The 15,813-nt window shown below is 43.7% G+C and overlaps 1 protein-coding gene across 2 annotated transcripts in view; it reads right to left on the bottom strand.

Annotated features, from left to right (window-relative positions):
* TBC1D8 (TBC1 domain family member 8) overlaps positions 1-13,430 on the bottom strand; it is a 47,870-nt gene extending 34,440 nt beyond the window's left edge. The window contains exons 1-2 of one of the 2 annotated variants that reach the window (XM_063392596.1): positions 13,169-13,430; positions 579-689 (exon numbers count right to left, since the gene is read on the bottom strand). In XM_063392596.1, coding sequence (XP_063248666.1) covers positions 579-689; positions 13,169-13,295 — 238 coding nt within the window. In that variant the 5' untranslated portion in view covers positions 13,296-13,430. Of the gene's footprint in view, positions 1-533; positions 690-13,168 lie in introns of both variants that reach the window. The other variant, XM_063392595.1, reaches the window with a different exon arrangement.
* Between the last annotated feature and the right edge of the window lie 2,383 nt (positions 13,431-15,813).

A 15,813-nucleotide genomic window follows, 5' to 3' on the forward strand; every position in this document is an offset into this window, starting at 1 on the left:
TGGTGCAATTCATGTCAATATCACATTCCTGAAGATGAGCTGGACTTTCAGAAATTGCAGAAACATTGCAAAAGGGAGTAATGCAACAGATCAGGAATTTGACACTCCATGCCTCCTGACAACTTTATCTCCTAAATCTTCCAAATGTTCCAGTTATACTTAATTATAGCAAAGTGTGTGAAGATATTTCACAGTAAGCAAGTGAAAGACTAGCATGGTGAAAGCCTAGACTAAGTAGCTTCTTGTTGTAAGGGACTAGTACTACTGTAGGAAAAGATATGCATAGGAACAGAACCACACTACTTTGCAACAGAGAAAATTAACGCAGCAAACCACCCTCAGCTAAACAAGTTTTTCATTGAAACTCAATGTTCCTAGATAACACCTTTTCAGTGATTTTAACCAGAGGTTAATTTGGTTGTTAAACAAGCTTTCCACAAGCACACAACTAGCTGGGATTACCTTGAGCTTCCTGGACATGCAGACACTGACCATGCTCAGAATCGGTTTGAGGTTTTCTGTCTGTGACTCACCAATAGCTATGGCCCAGTAAACTTCTGATCCATTCAATAACTCACCACATGCAATGGCAGAGTAAACCTGGGAGCCTGGAACTTGGAGCAAAATTCGAAACGGAGCAACGCGTGCATTAGAGTCTAGCACGGCATCCAGGGCACCAACCAAGCGACCTGCAAAGAAAAAAGGGGGGGAAAGAGGATTAATGCCAGTTTTACTTCTGTAGCCTGCAAGTTGTTTCACATTTAAAGCCGTAAAATTAAAACACAGAATGTAATGATAACGATCCTTCCCCAGTTTTATGTTGTGATTTACAGGTGCTCAGAATGCAAAAGGCAAACCAGATTGGAAGATCAAAAGCATATAGAATTCTCTGTGTTTCTGGTTTTGCCTCATTCTGACCACAGAACTGAAGTGGAAATACCTGAGGGCATCTTAAGAAGTTACTGTTTCAGCCCAGCTCTGAAGCTGGATAAATACACCTATGCTGTAAGTGATGTTTGTCTAACCTGTTCTTCAAAACCTGCCACAACCAAGATGCAACAACTTCCCCAGGTAGCCTCTTCCACTGTTTTCATTAAATATTCTTAGAAAAAAAGGCAAAAAACCCAACCAACCAACCAAACCAACAAAATCAAACAAGCAAAAAACAAACAAAACAAACAAAACAACCAAACCAACCAAACAAACAACAACAAAAAAAACCCCAACAAAAACAAAAAAAACCCACAACCAACCAAACAAAACATAAACCAAAGCCAAACAAACAAACAACCCTACCCCAAACAAACCAGTCAATTACCACAATCTTAAACTTTCTTGCTGGAAATTAATCTTGCTCCCTGGAACATGCAGAGTAATTGGTCACATTCACTTCTAATACTAATGCTCAACATAATGCAAAAGTAACACCTTGGTTTCCCAGCCTTAAATGATTTCTATTTTTCTAAAGAAACCCAAATCACCTCATCTCTTCCTTATGGGTCATGTTTTTCAAACAGCTCACTGTTCTTGAACTTTCATTAGAATCTCTTCAGCTTATCTTTAAGCATGACACTCTCAACTGGACCTGATGCTCACTGCTACTGAAGTCTCAGCCACTAGCAGAATAGAAGATCACCTCCTGTATCTTGGATATGTACCACTGTATCCAAGAAAGCTTGCAGCAGCAAATCAGCACTTGATTTCAATACAGATAAACTCATTTTGAAGAGCTGAAGCCATTGCTGACCACAAAAGACTTTCCAGTCTGGAGGACACCTGGAGTTCCTGGAGTTTCTTGCTACCCATTCCCCTGAGCAGGCAAAACCAAGCTATCCATGAAAAAGTTATCTCAATGCCATGATTTGCATATGCAAGCTGGCATATTAAAGTAACTCAGAATTGGTTTATGGTGCTTACAAATAGCAATTCAGAGCAGATTTATACTCAATTTTCCTGTGCATCCTGCAGAGACACAATCTCCTAAGGAGAGGGATGGCAGAAAGTGAGGAACAGCTTCACCATGTTTGTTTTATCCCTAGAGTATCTAGGAAGTTTTCTGCAATACTTTTTTTTGCTTTGCACATGTAACTTTTTCAACTTGATGTATTTTTGTTTCTTCACCATTTGCCCAACACAAAAGGAACTACTCTCCATCTCCAAAAGGTTTGCCAGCCCTTGGCACCACATACTGTTCTAAATATGGCATTCTCCAGTCCATCACCCAAGTGATTAATGGAAATAATGGAGACCTACAAAGTCCTAATTGCTTTCTCACTTGGCTAACAAATGACAGCTAATTAATTTGAGTATAACACAACCAAACAGCATTTCAATCACTTTCTGGTCTAGAAGCTGAAAGAAACTCGCATGGAACAGCATCAATAACCTGAGAGCAAAGAAAATTACTTTAAATACTTCCTCCTTGCATACACACACAACATCAAGGATGCTTTCAAAGCCAAGCAGAAGTTGGACACAATGTGTGTTAACTGTACGGTGAAACATTCTTCAACAGCAGTTTGCTTCTCACTTAAATATGTGACCAGATATTACACCAATCTATTTAAAATTGAGATCTGAATTTGTAGACTGATGACATGTATAATATCTGAAATTGCTACATGCTCTCCTGTAACTACAAGAAAAAAGCATAAAAACTCGTCCTAGTATAAAAGGTAGCAAATTAGCTGTGCTCACAGAAAACAGCGTGTAGAAAACTTTAGTGTGCAGTCTTCAAAACAGTTGGATTAAAGCCAGTAAGAGAGCATCAAATGATGCAGAGAACAAAAAACAGAGTTTAACTTTAAAATTTTGAAAGAATTTAAACACTACAGGAAAGAAAAAGAAGGAGAAATTTCTGTCCTGTGCATGTTTTCCCCTGATGATAGGCCTAAGAGAAAGATTTCTTTATCGTTTCACTAAAGTCATAGAAAAAAGTCAACTAACAGCAAGTGCGACCAAAATCCCTAGAGAATCCTTAATGAACATCTGATTTCTGAAATACCTTTTTACTTTCAGAAACCATGAAAAACACGTGAAGGCACAGTAGCTGCAAAGTTTTGCTTCACTAATTCTTAGCCTGTGCAAAATGAATTCCTTTTTCTCTTCCTGAATAACAGACCAGAAAACCCAATTCCTCTTCTCACTATTTACTTCTGCTTACAATTTCCATTTTGCTTACAAACTATTAAAAAGAAATCCATTCCTCCTTCAACTGTACAAAGAAATAATCACCTTCCTTTTCTAAACTACCCATAGCTAAAATATTAACTCAGGATGACAAAGAGGAGCCAAAACTAAGACGCAAAGAGAAGAAAAAGAGTGTGGCCATCGGGATACCTGCCAGAATAAAGTCCAGGTGGCCTGGCCCCTCTATGAGGGCTTTGCAAGGGAACAGCAACCCCACACAAAAATCACTCTAAGCCATTGCTGTGGCTGAGAAGGAGTCCTGTCCTGTCCCACCTTTGCCAGGAGGGGCTACAGTGGGGCTGCTGCAGAGTGGAGTTAAGGACAGCAAAGGAAAATAAGACCAAGTACTGCTAAAGTTGAGCAAGCACAAAGAGTGGGTCCCATCCCCATGTTTGGGGCTCCTTTATCTTTTGGATGAGAGACTGAGAGAGGTAGAGAATAGGGAAAAGAGATTACTGAGCGTACATCTGCAGAAGCATGGAAAGGATTCAACACTATTCAACATATATACACCCTGGCCAATATGATAGTTTAGTTGAAACTGTGGCAGCAAGAAAATAACAAAAACTAGAGGCAAAGTTTTCCACTGTAAGTTGCCTCATAATTCATTCAGGGTAACTTTTGCATCATAACATTGAAAAACAACCAACCTAAAGATCCCTGAGTGAAGAAACAAACACCAGAACACTGATTCTGAAACCTGCTTTGAAAAATACCCAGCTTGTGAGCAAACACCTTTCTCATAACATGTCCAAACAATTGGTTCCATGGAAGGGTCTCTTATAAAATGGAATCTGTTTAAAAAGCAGAAGAGTATCTGGCTAGCAAGATAAATTACATTAAGAGCCTCTTCCTTACATATTGATGCATCAGCTTGCCTTCAGTCAGGGTGATGCAGACCTCTTCCACATCACAGACAACAGTGAAACCATTTATACTTCAGGACAGCAAAAAATGAAAAGGAAACAGAAGCAGAAGAGGAAAAGAGAACTGCTACCCTCGTTTTCTTCCCAAAACTCCTTTTTTTTTTTTTTTTCTTATTTTTACCCTGTATGAGACAAGATTTTTGGGAGGAACTTAAAATTCAGAGTACCCCTTCCCCTTTAATGAGCCGCTTCAACTTCTGGTCTCACAAAAAGTAAAACAAAAAGGGAAAAGGCCAAAGCTGCCACTGGTTTGGTTTTGTTTGTTTGGGAATTTTTTTTGAGGGGAGGATGGGGAGTGGGGTGCAGAGGGAAGAGGAAGGGAGAGAAGAACGAAAAGGAGATTTAAATCTAAGTGGTAAGGAAGCCTGCGGTGTCACAATACTCAGCATTGTTGCCCTTTCAGTTCTACTTGGTTTTTAAGTAACACATTTAGTCACCATAGCCAGGATCTTTTGACTAACATGAACTCATCCATCCATTATGAAGTGGGGAATGAAAGCCAGTGTAGTTCAAAGAAGCAATTACATGTGGTACCTACAATTGGTAATAAGAAATTCTGATGGCACTTTTAAAATCTGGGGAACAGCAGGTCAGATGCACAGAAGCACCTATTTCCACACAGCCCTGAACTTCCCAAATTAAGCACTTACACCTTCTCTATCAAAATCAAAGGTGTGACAGAGAAGATAGAGTCCAGCCTGTGTCTCCAGCATCCTAGGGAACTCCTTTCATCACTGTACAAACAAACTGACTGCTACAGAGGCAGAAAGAAAACTGTCTTTCCACTTCTCCTAAGCCTACTTTGAAAAAACAAACAACCGAACTTGAGATTTCCATTGCACCTGAGATCAGCTCAGCTGGACAGATGGGCAACAATGCCTGACTTAAGAGTATCTACTTAACCCTTCCAAGAAAAACCTAGCCCTTCCAAGAACACAGCCACAGGACCACCACCATACAAGGACCCAAACCAGATTGCCAAGATGCTCAGCAACTCCAAAGCTGAGATTTCCCTCGGCTGCAGGCACCTAGCACTTTCAAAGTCAACAAAATTATGGCACCACATGGTCTCTACGGACTGCAGTGGCTGATCTGCAGGGACATGGAAAAGAGCACTTGGTGGCTACACTCACTTATATCCCACCAAAGCCATGATTTAAGTACTCACACCCTCTTTTTTTCAGACTAGGTTATTTTTGTAAGACAAAACCACCAAATTGGGGTATTTACAATTACAGTCACAGACCAGCATTGCTCCAGTGCAAAACCATGAAGTGAAAAGCATGCCTTCAATTCATCCTTGGGAGCTCACTGCTGCTTGCTACATCTGCTCCACCAGAGAAAACTGTGGGCAGAAGTAAGCCCAGTTGTCTGAAAAAAGCTGTACTTTTGCTGGAAAGGAGAAAGCTCTTCCAGGAAGTGGAAGGAGCTAACAGTACATGTTGCTTCCCAGTAGCTGCAGTCAAGCAGAGTTAATAGCTGCAAGAATCACTCTAAGCTGTTTAGGCAAGTGAATTGAGAGAAAAGAACAAACCAAACGATTCAGTTGGCCATAAAAATAAAGGGTTTTTTTTAAGGACAGTGAAATTGAACTAACAGCTTCAATAAAGCAGAATTAATCTTGGCTCTTTGAGGCAGAGAAGCACTTCATACCCTGAATCCTAATTACACTTCTCCACATAGCTTGCTCCATCCCGCAATGATTTGCAAACAATTAGGGTCTCCGAAGAGCCATAGTGGGCAGCAATTAGCCATACTAGAGGAGGCAAGCAAACTGGCTGAAGGAACAGCCCACCACCGGGCAGAACACAGGCAGGGACACGTGGATATACCCATTCCCTACCCCTGCCGTGCCTGTGCTCCAGCTGGAACAGAGAGCTGCTTTTCACACCAACCAGGATAAGCTCAGCCTGACAAAAGGGTACTCCTGGGACAGCATCAAATAGCACAAATTGCTTGCCTGGCTCTGCAAAACATCTCAGAAGCTCTCCCTAGGGCCCCTGTCCTGGCTGAGAGAGGGATGGGGGACCATGAAGCTGATTCTCATCAGGTCTCAACCACCCCACCACGCAGGAGCCCTAACTTGAGACCACAACCCCACGGGTGGCCCAAGGCAAGACCCAGGGCTGAGATGCAATGAGGACCAACAACTGCAGCCTCTATCCTCACCTCCTACAGCCCACCGAGAGAGTGCCAAGCCCTGGGCATTAAAGGCTAGGATGGAAGCTTTTGAGCTGCACCAAAGTAGGATACAGCCCAGGGATGTGGCCGTGAAGCTACTGTTGGCCTGTGATGGCCCCCAGCATAAATGTTTGGGGACATCTCTAGATCTTTCACACAATCTTGATTTGAATTCTCTAAAAGTTCAAAACTCAGATGTTTAGCAGGTCATTGATTTCACTCAGGCCACCTAAGATCCATGATTTTGATGGATAATAACACCATTGGTTACGCAAAGCTGCTAATAACAATGGCTCAATGAAACCAGTCTGCTGAATTTTACAAAACTACATTAACAGGTTTTGATACAATACAGTACACATTCAAAAGTATTTATTAGGCTTCTACCACCAGAAAAAGAGAGTTGCAAAACTTAATTGGGTAAGTACATAAGAAAAAGGATGAAGGAGGACTCCTCCAACGGCTGTAGGAAGGCTCTGTTTCCTTTGAAACGATAAGGGCTCACCACACTGAAAGATAAGCACAGACAACATTAGATTTCAACGTAAAGACCTAATGCTCCAAGTATTTATTCACCCAGGAAAACACCCAACATCCAAGCCCTTACGTTTCTTGTAGCACAGACCTTGCCAGATCAAACACTGCAACTGGGCAAATTGGTTTCTGTTGAACTGGGACTTTTTTCAGTCTGGTATATAGAAACAAATGGTAACAAATTACTTAATCATTTTGTCTAGGTCCCAGTGCTCTGAGGGAAGGTGGACATGAGAAGTGTGAGGCATTTCGCTGTGGGAATTGGTGTCCCATGGTCCCCATCACTCCCATATCCCTGGATGTGATGCTGAGTGCTTGTGTCAGACCACCACATGAAGAGGGAGAGACCACACAGGAGGAAGAAGAGAGATGAATTATGCACTGTCTCTCCTGGAATGGTGGAAATGGCATCCCCACCCTGGAGCACTGATGATTCTCCCCAGCACCGCTTCCCCACAGGCTGTTTCCCCAGGTGGGCATGCTGCCATGGCAAAGCGTTCACAGCTGCTTATCTCAGTCCTCTGCCATCAGTCCAGCTCAAGCCAAGCCTATTTTTATAGCCCTGAAGGCCGCTGAGCCAAATGCTTTGGTTCTCATGTTACAAGTAAAAATACTTGAAACTGTTTTCCACCTGAAAATGGACAAGAAGATGGGATATACAAGTTGCTGCTGCAGCCCTATAAATTATTCAGACACGCACCATTACTCAGGGGAATATAAAAAAGTGTTTCTCTTTTTTGGTGGGTGCTGTAAATAATGCTGAATAGACCAAACTAGTGCTACATTAACTCTGCTACCACTGATATGCTCAATATTTTATAGGGAAGACATTTTTTCCCATGAGTATGATGAGACACTGAAACAGGTTGCCCAGAGAAACTGTCGATGCTCTAAGCTGGAAGTGTTGAAGGCCAGGCTCGATGGGGCTCTGACCAACCTGGTCTAGTGGGAGCAGTGTCTGCCCACAGCTGGGGGGTTGGAAGTAGATGGTCATTAAGATCCTTACAGGCCAAATCATTCTAGGATTTTCCTCCCTTTTCCTGTGCCATTTGGCCTCCACAACATGACAATAAAAAGCCACTGTAGGTGTTTACTGGATTATTTTTGCACAAGATGCAAGGTCAGTCCCTATGCAGACACAACCCAGCCCCTCCTTTGCAAGCACAGGTACTTCCTCACCTTTAGTACTGGCACTTAACACACTGCTAACATTTCAACACAAGCACCTGCATTTCACCTCGGCCAGCTCAGCACCAAAGTAGTGCTCAGGAGCAGGAAACACCCCAGAAAGGCAAGCAGAGGGGGGCAGAGTGGCACACATAGCTCAGGGGGCTCAGGGGCCAGGAATTGGGGTGCCTGGCTTTGCAGGTAGCAGCCTGGCACCCTGCTCCTACCCTTCCTTCCTTCCAGCTCATGCCTCTTGGCCAAACACTGAAATGGTGAAGCCATCCTCTTGGGAAAGTGCATGTAAGCATGCATTCTCCTTAAAAAATGTTACAGTAAAATAAAGAGAGAAAAAAAGGGGAAAAAACCCCTGCCAATCTGAATTCCAGTTGTGGGCAAGGCTAGATAATGTTTTGACAAGAGTCCAAGCTTTCAATAAAGTATGCATATTTCTCCTTCTCCTGTGCAAGGCTTCAGAGACCTGTTCCTTAAGGGAAAAAAACCATGAATATTGACAGTAACCATTACCAATATCCATTATAGCATCAGTATTGTGGCATCCTCCTCCCCTCAAACTGCTCAATTTAAAATGAAAGTGTTCTGTTGGGTTTGGGGTTTTTTTCATTAGCGCCCAGATTGAGCCTAACTTATTTTGGTATCCTGAACATATCTAACAACAAAAAGGAACACTTTTTTGAAAACTGTATTGGGATAGGCCTTTTAATATGATTCTATGCATATGTTACTAATTTTGCCTTTTGCCCCTCCAGAAAGTAAAAAATACTATGGGGCTTCTCATTTGCATTCCCTAGTAAAAATCCAAGTCTTCATGTATTTTGGACGCTCTTCTGCTACAATGTAATCACCAAAGGCAATCTACATGAATTCCCTATCTAAGTTGCAGGAACCTTCATCCACTGTGGTCCTCCTGCTGCCTTTCCCAGAAATAGACTCCATTATGAAATGATTTACTTCAGACCCTGAGAGATGTGCAAAATATACCTCAATATACCAAAAGCTGAGGTATTGACAATGATTACAAGACTGCTTGGAAGTAGAGTATGAAAGAACAGCAAAAGGTCTTTTAATTTTTAATTTCCAGGAAAAATTTCCAGAGCTTATCAACAACCATTTCTTGGTATGCCTTAAAAAAGCTAACACCCAAGCAAAGGGAAAATGAGGAAGAAAGGTGTTACCACACAAACTAGTCAGCTCTCCACTCGCAACCAAGAGGTACTTGGTAGATGAGTTCAAAAGCTATTGCCCTGCAAAAATTTTATTTACAAGAAAAAATTAAATCCTAAGATGGAACTTGGAAATGTATTTACCATGCCTACCACATTTATTTTTATTAAAGCAATAATAAGGTTTAGATTCATATACAGAAGATTTTTTTTTCTGCCTGTCTATTATATTTAAAGTTGTGAACTGTAAAGCTTTGTAACAGCTGAAAAATAAATTAATTTTCTTTCAAAATATTCATCCTCTGCAAGTTGCAAATAATGCAAAACTGTTTCTAGCTTGGAAAGTGCCCTGAGCTGAAAATGAATGCTGGAAGAAGAGCAGGGAAAAATATCAGAGCTAAATTAAAAACATGAGTAAAATAGTAACAAAACATAATCTTTTATTGATCTATTTCAAGTAAGAAGTTTAAGAAGCACTGTATCTCAATAATACAAAAAGCTGCTTGAAACAAGAGTTCATTTTAAGGTCTTATTTAACTTTATTTATAAAAGGAAAGATTCACAAGTGTTGCTAAGTGGGGTTTTATATGCTGAGTGTGCAATGTGAAGTACTGTCTAAACACAAACTGCAACACTAGCTGCTTGGGAAGAGTGAAAGCCCACTACTCTCAGTCCAGCACTCATGATGAAATCCTTCCCAACACATCCCAGAACAAGCAGTTTTGCTGTCAAAATGCAGAAAGCTAATCAGATAGGAAGGTGCATGAAGGTTTCAACACCCCATCCTAAAAATCAGTGAGTCACTTAAAGGCTAAACCATCTAGCAATATTTACCATAAGGCATTTGATGATATTTTTTACTACTGTCATATCAAGCTTATTAATATGTAACCTCAGAACCAAAAGTAACAGCAAGTATTAAATCAAACTAACTTTGATCTGTTAATCATGGCTACATCGCAAGCCTTTTCTGTAGGGATCACTACTGTGCTCTCCAATTAGGCAAAGAAAACCCCAGAATCACAGAGACAGATGAGCTAAATAATTTTTTAAATCTATAATTTTAAATTAGTTATTAGTTAAAAAATTATCATTCAGATTTTTAAAGTATTTCTGAACATTTACAATTTTCTTATTAACTCTCCTATCCAGCTGAGCTCTCAAGTAGAGATCCAGGTAAAGTGGCAAGTTAAACATTTACTTGAAAAAGCATATCCCTAAGGAAGACAGAAACCGGAATGAGACAGGTCAGGTAATGAAGAGTTAAATAAACCCTCATCATTGTTTGTACCCTCTGCTTGCAAACCCAGTGTGCATTTGGGAACTGCCTTAGGACACAAATTAAATAACAGTAGGAAATAGAGTGTCTCACAAACATCTGCTCAGCGTCTGACAAAAACACAGTACACAAAGGAACACAGATACAGGAAAAAAGGCACTTTTGTGCAAGAGACCATTCTTCAGGAATTAAATGCACATAAAATACACCCTCCAGCTGTGTTAACTTACTCTTACCTAATAGTTAAAATGCCCTGGTAAGAACAAAGAAGTGTCCTAGAAAAAAGACAGGCAAATATGAGAACTGGGCCATAAAACAGAGGTCTTCACACAGGTTCAGTGCAAATACCAAGTTGTGGCAACACACACAAGGACAACTCAGGCATCACACTGCTCTACCCTGCCGAAATTTTGTCACGGGTGGTCAGCTGCCCCATCTACACTCATATGAAATCTAATATTCTGAGAGTTTGATCCTAATGGGTCTAACACAGCCTCAGGATACGCAGCCTCCTCCTCCCTGCAGGAGCTGTGAGGTTCTCTTCTACTGTGGCACCTGCTCTCATGTACAGAATCTTCACATCTTTGAAACGTTTTCCTTTTCATAAAATGTAACTGCAATTGGCCAGGGATCAAGGTATTAAAAGGGAAAACAAATTTGGATATTGTTCTCACTTAAGCTTTGCTTCCTCAGTAAAACAAACAAAAACTTCTAACTTTTGGCTTTACCACTTCGTAGACCATACTCTGAAATACAGCAGAGCTTTACTGCCCTTCTGCCAGTTTGGAAAATACAGGTACTAAATAAGTATCTCTATAGTCATGTAAAGCAAGAATCAGGAGATAAGTTTTGCACTGAAAGCAAACACCAGCAAAGCCTTGCTGTTTCTCGGTACCCATCTCCATTTCCTTCATTGCAAGGAAAAATTGTGGAAAAAAATTGCACCTCTAACCCCAGCTCTAGCTAATGCTCCGTAACTCTTGCTTTTGGGTTTTAGGACTCAAATTTCTAAGCCCTTTTAAATACAAATGTTTCCAAATGGTTTAAGAGACTGTCAGAATCCACAGTTCCCTTGGAAAATGTGCAAGACAGGAGTGGCTTTCCTTTGCCAGCCAAAAGAGATTTGAGCAAGCCTGTACACTGTAGATTCAGCAAAATGATTCACCTGAAACTTAACCAGAGAGAAACGCAGTTTGTTTGGTTTAAGCTTGCAAATTTCTGTAGTGAAAAGCTCAGGCACAAGGCATTAACATTTGTGAAACTGAACCTCATGATTGTCCTGGACCTAAATCAAGCAGCTGTAAACGGCTATTTTTAACTCTGAAAATTAATCCACAGCGTCTTTACTGTCACAAAAGAGTGCGTGACTTCCACCCAGGGGGCAGAAGAAAATCGGAGGTTAAGCATTTTAACTCGCTGGCAAAACTTCCATTTCATTGGTGATACATTGATAGCATGCAATCTACACATTTCAGCTTGGTGCACTTTATGGACAGGCAGGACAAGCTCTGATTTTACAAGCAAAAAAGGGCAACAATGCAGAAAGCAGTATTATCATCTGGCAAGGGTCAATAGTTCAGGAAAAATATGTTTTAACAAAACAAATACCCAACGTGGTAATGCCGCTTCTCAAACTCCATAGAAAATACTGATTTTGAAAAGACCTGACGATTCTTTCAAATATAAGCTACCATTAAAAATTCTCGCTTTATAATATTCAAAACAGCCTCGTTTGCTTTTAAGTAAGAATTACACTGTTAAACTATATTAATTCTCCAATGCATTGTTTATTGGAATTCAGTCGCTGCTGCCTTTGAACCAAAAGTTTGGCCCAAATTCCCTGCGCTACAACGCGAGCGCAGCCTGACGCTCCATTCTCGCTGGTGTTATTCACGGACCCAGGCTGTTGCGAGGGCACAGCTGATCCTTCCCCGTGCAGATCCTTCACTACACGTATCTGGAGTGCCACATGGATATAACGTGCCAGAGCTACACCCACCATAACCCGTAGTACAATTAATGCAAAACGTAAGACAGAATGCACTTTGCCACAACACTGAACTGACAACTCCGGCCCCGTAATGTCATGTACCGTCCGAAAGCCAGGAGTCCTGGATGTACTTCTACAGCTGTCGTTATAGAAAGGGAAGGCGAACCGCAGGTCCCGGGGGGACGCGGGTAGCACATGGCACTGTGTGCCCCCGGCATCCCTCCACCTCTCTCGGCCGGCCCTGGGGACCTCCGCCGAGTGCCGCGGGCTGCAGCCCCCGGCGGCGCTCCCCAGCTGCATCCTCGGGCCACGGGCAGCGGCTCCGCACCTCCTGACGGGCTCCGCGCCCGCCCTTAGTCACGCTGAGAAACCCCCGGCAGGGGAGCGCGGACAAGTAACAATAAAAGTGTTTTCAGCGGTGCTCACGGCTACAGAGAGGAGAAGCTGCTCCCCCGGCAACTCGTGGGGAGCCGGCGCGGCCCCGCGGCCCGGCCGGCGGCTGCCTCCGCACCGCCCGCGGCGGGGGGCCCGCGGCGCCCGCGCTGCCGCCGAGCCGGGCCACCCGTGCACGGCCCGAACAAAGAGGCCGCTCCCGCTGCCCGCAGCCCGAGCCGGTGCCCCGGTGCGGCCAAGTTCCCGTGGGGCAGACGCAGAGGGGATCTGCCACCCGGCCCGGCCCGGCCCGGCCCGGCGCCCCGCCGAACCCCGCGCCACCAGGTACCTGTGAAGCGGCCGCCGCCGTCTCCGTGGCCCCGACGCCGCTGCAGGATAAAGTAGCCGCTGCTCTTCTGCGTGACCCACAGCTTGAGGGCGTTCTTCAGCAGCACCTCCTCGGGCTTCAGCCACATCTTCCCCCGGCTCGAAGTGCCGCTCTCTCGCCCCTCCGAGCCAGCCCCGCACAGCACCGCACCCCGGCCGCCGGGTCACATCGCCCCCCGCGGGCTGCGCGGCGCCGGCTCCGGCTCCCTCGGCGCGGGCCCGGCCGCCGGGGAGGGGCCGGGGGAGGAGCCCGGCACGGGCCGCCCTGCCCGCGGCGCCGGGGGCTTTGTGCGGCGGGGCCGCCGCTCCGCGCCGTCCGAGGGGACGGCGGGGCGCTCCGGCCGGAGGGAGGGGGAGCAGGGGGAAGGCCCGGGTTCTCCCTTTCTGCGGCCCATGGCGCCCCGAGCCCCGCACAGAGCCCACCGGGGCTGCCGCGGTAGACCGGGGTCCTGGAGGATGCCCTGCCGCCGGGACGCAGCCGGGCGGCTCCCGCTGTGGATTTCACAGCGGCTGGGTCGGGTCCCCGCAGCCCCGGCATGTGCCCCGCAGTCCCCGCCGCGGAGCCGTCAGGAGTGCGGGAAGGAAAGGGTGTCCTGGGCTCGGAGACAGGTTGGGGGCTGGAGGTGTCTCGGCTTTCCTGTTTCCTTCTAGATCGAAGCCTAAAGCGTGAACCCGCAGCTGCTTTGATATTTAAAGAACGGTGCTTGAAACCTCGTATCGCAAGGAAAAAATCGGAATCTTAATTTTACAGCTCAGGTTTTTTTCTCAGTTTAAGAAATAATCTGTCACTGCTTGCGGTTGAGTTTGTGAACCTGCAGTAACCTGAAACGGTTACTGCTGCAGCACGTTATGTTGGTAATGCTCTGACTCTATATTTTACATTTTTATTAACACAGATTGCCATTAATGAGGGTGGTGAGACATCAGAATAGGTTGCTCAGGGAAGCGGCGGATGCCTCATCCCTGCAAGTGTTCAAGGCCAGGTTGGATGGAGCTGAGTGTGATCTAATAGGTGTCCCTGCCCATGGGAGGGGGGTTGGATCTTTAAAGTCCCCTGCAACACAACCCTTTCTGTTATTCTGTGATTAAAACATGACCAGTGTACTTTCTTTCCGTCACATTCCTTTTCCAGTTAACTGCAAATATTAAATAATCACTTTACAACAACTGGATTAGCAGGCTGCTAAACCTCACTCTTTGAGATTAAAGATCTCAGTCACTGTGGATTAAATCACATCTAAATTTCAGCAAAGATCCCTCTAAGTAGAGAATTTCGATTAAGGATAAAGACCTGAGCTTCACTTTCCCAGCTTCTGCCTATTGTTACACAAGTTGTGTACCAGCTCTTAAAAAGGTAAATGCTGCAGTGTGCTACTTAGCACAGCCAGCAATGATTATTAGCTGGGAATTGGAAGATGCCCATGTGGACTGCTTTTGAGTTGCCAGTGGGGTCATTTAATAGTCAAAATTCTGTACTCAGCTGCAATCTGGTAAACACTGAGTGATCTGTGTTCTGTGTGAAGCAACAATTTCATTTCCATACATAGAACAGCAAGCAAGTACTTTGAGCATATTACTTGTCTGACTTAAAAATAAAAGCTGTCAAAAGGAGAAGATGGACATCCACATAATAATGTATTAAAATTTAATGTGAACATAAGGAGAAATTACTTTAAATGCTCTTGCAGGATAAGAATAGCTCAGAGATTTCCCCTGCCCCCCAAACTATCCTGAAGACATGTAAGTATTGAAAGTTTAAATGCTTGGTGAAGTGAGATGGTGAATATTTCTTCCTTTTGCAGATACTTGAATATTAATTTCAGGGTTTTTTTTCAGGGCTTTTTTTACATTCAGTCTTGGGTTTTGGGCAGGCTGATTTGAGACAATTTAGAAGAGAACCAAGCAAGTTGCTGACCTTTGAGGTGCTTTTGAGGTTAAGAGTTAGCAAAAGAGTAAAGCAGTTGAGGATCCAGTGTCCTGCATACCTGCCTCTGTTCATTACACCCTGAGACAGGCTCCTCTTGGACCTCACCAACAGTACTCCTTCAGAGCCATGGGCTTTGGAACCACATCCAAGTTGGCCCAACATCTGTTCAGTCAAAATGGGATTGATTAAGCTTGTTAAGCAGCTTTTCCAACACGTAGAACTGGTAGAAGATAATAAAGAATGTCTGACAAATGGCTTCAGAGAAGCAAAAGGGGGATGGATGATATGAAAGAAAACTTATTCAGGATGACAGAATAAAGCAAAGAACTTTGTAATATATATTGTAGTAAATGCATTTACTGAAAGCAGGAGCATCCTTCTTCCGCAATATGGCATTGCATGTGGCAGTCCCCCACATCCTAGGCACAGCTTCTACCTGAAAATTAGACAGTCTTTGGCAACAGCTAAGAATAAGTTTATTTCATTAAGAAGGTCCTACAGTAATGTACTGACTATTTTCACAATCAGTATTTGAACCGAATTTGGATGATTTGAGTATCTTCTGTGAAGCAATGGTATTAAAATGCTGGTGTCTAGAGAGGTACATAAAACCAGGGAGGATGGGACTCTAGCAGATTATGAGACAAAAACCAGAGTGCTGTGAGAAGTTACATACCTTT

This window comes from Prinia subflava, chromosome 3, assembly GCF_021018805.1.
Source record: "Prinia subflava isolate CZ2003 ecotype Zambia chromosome 3, Cam_Psub_1.2, whole genome shotgun sequence".
Lineage (NCBI taxonomy): Eukaryota > Metazoa > Chordata > Aves > Passeriformes > Cisticolidae > Prinia > Prinia subflava.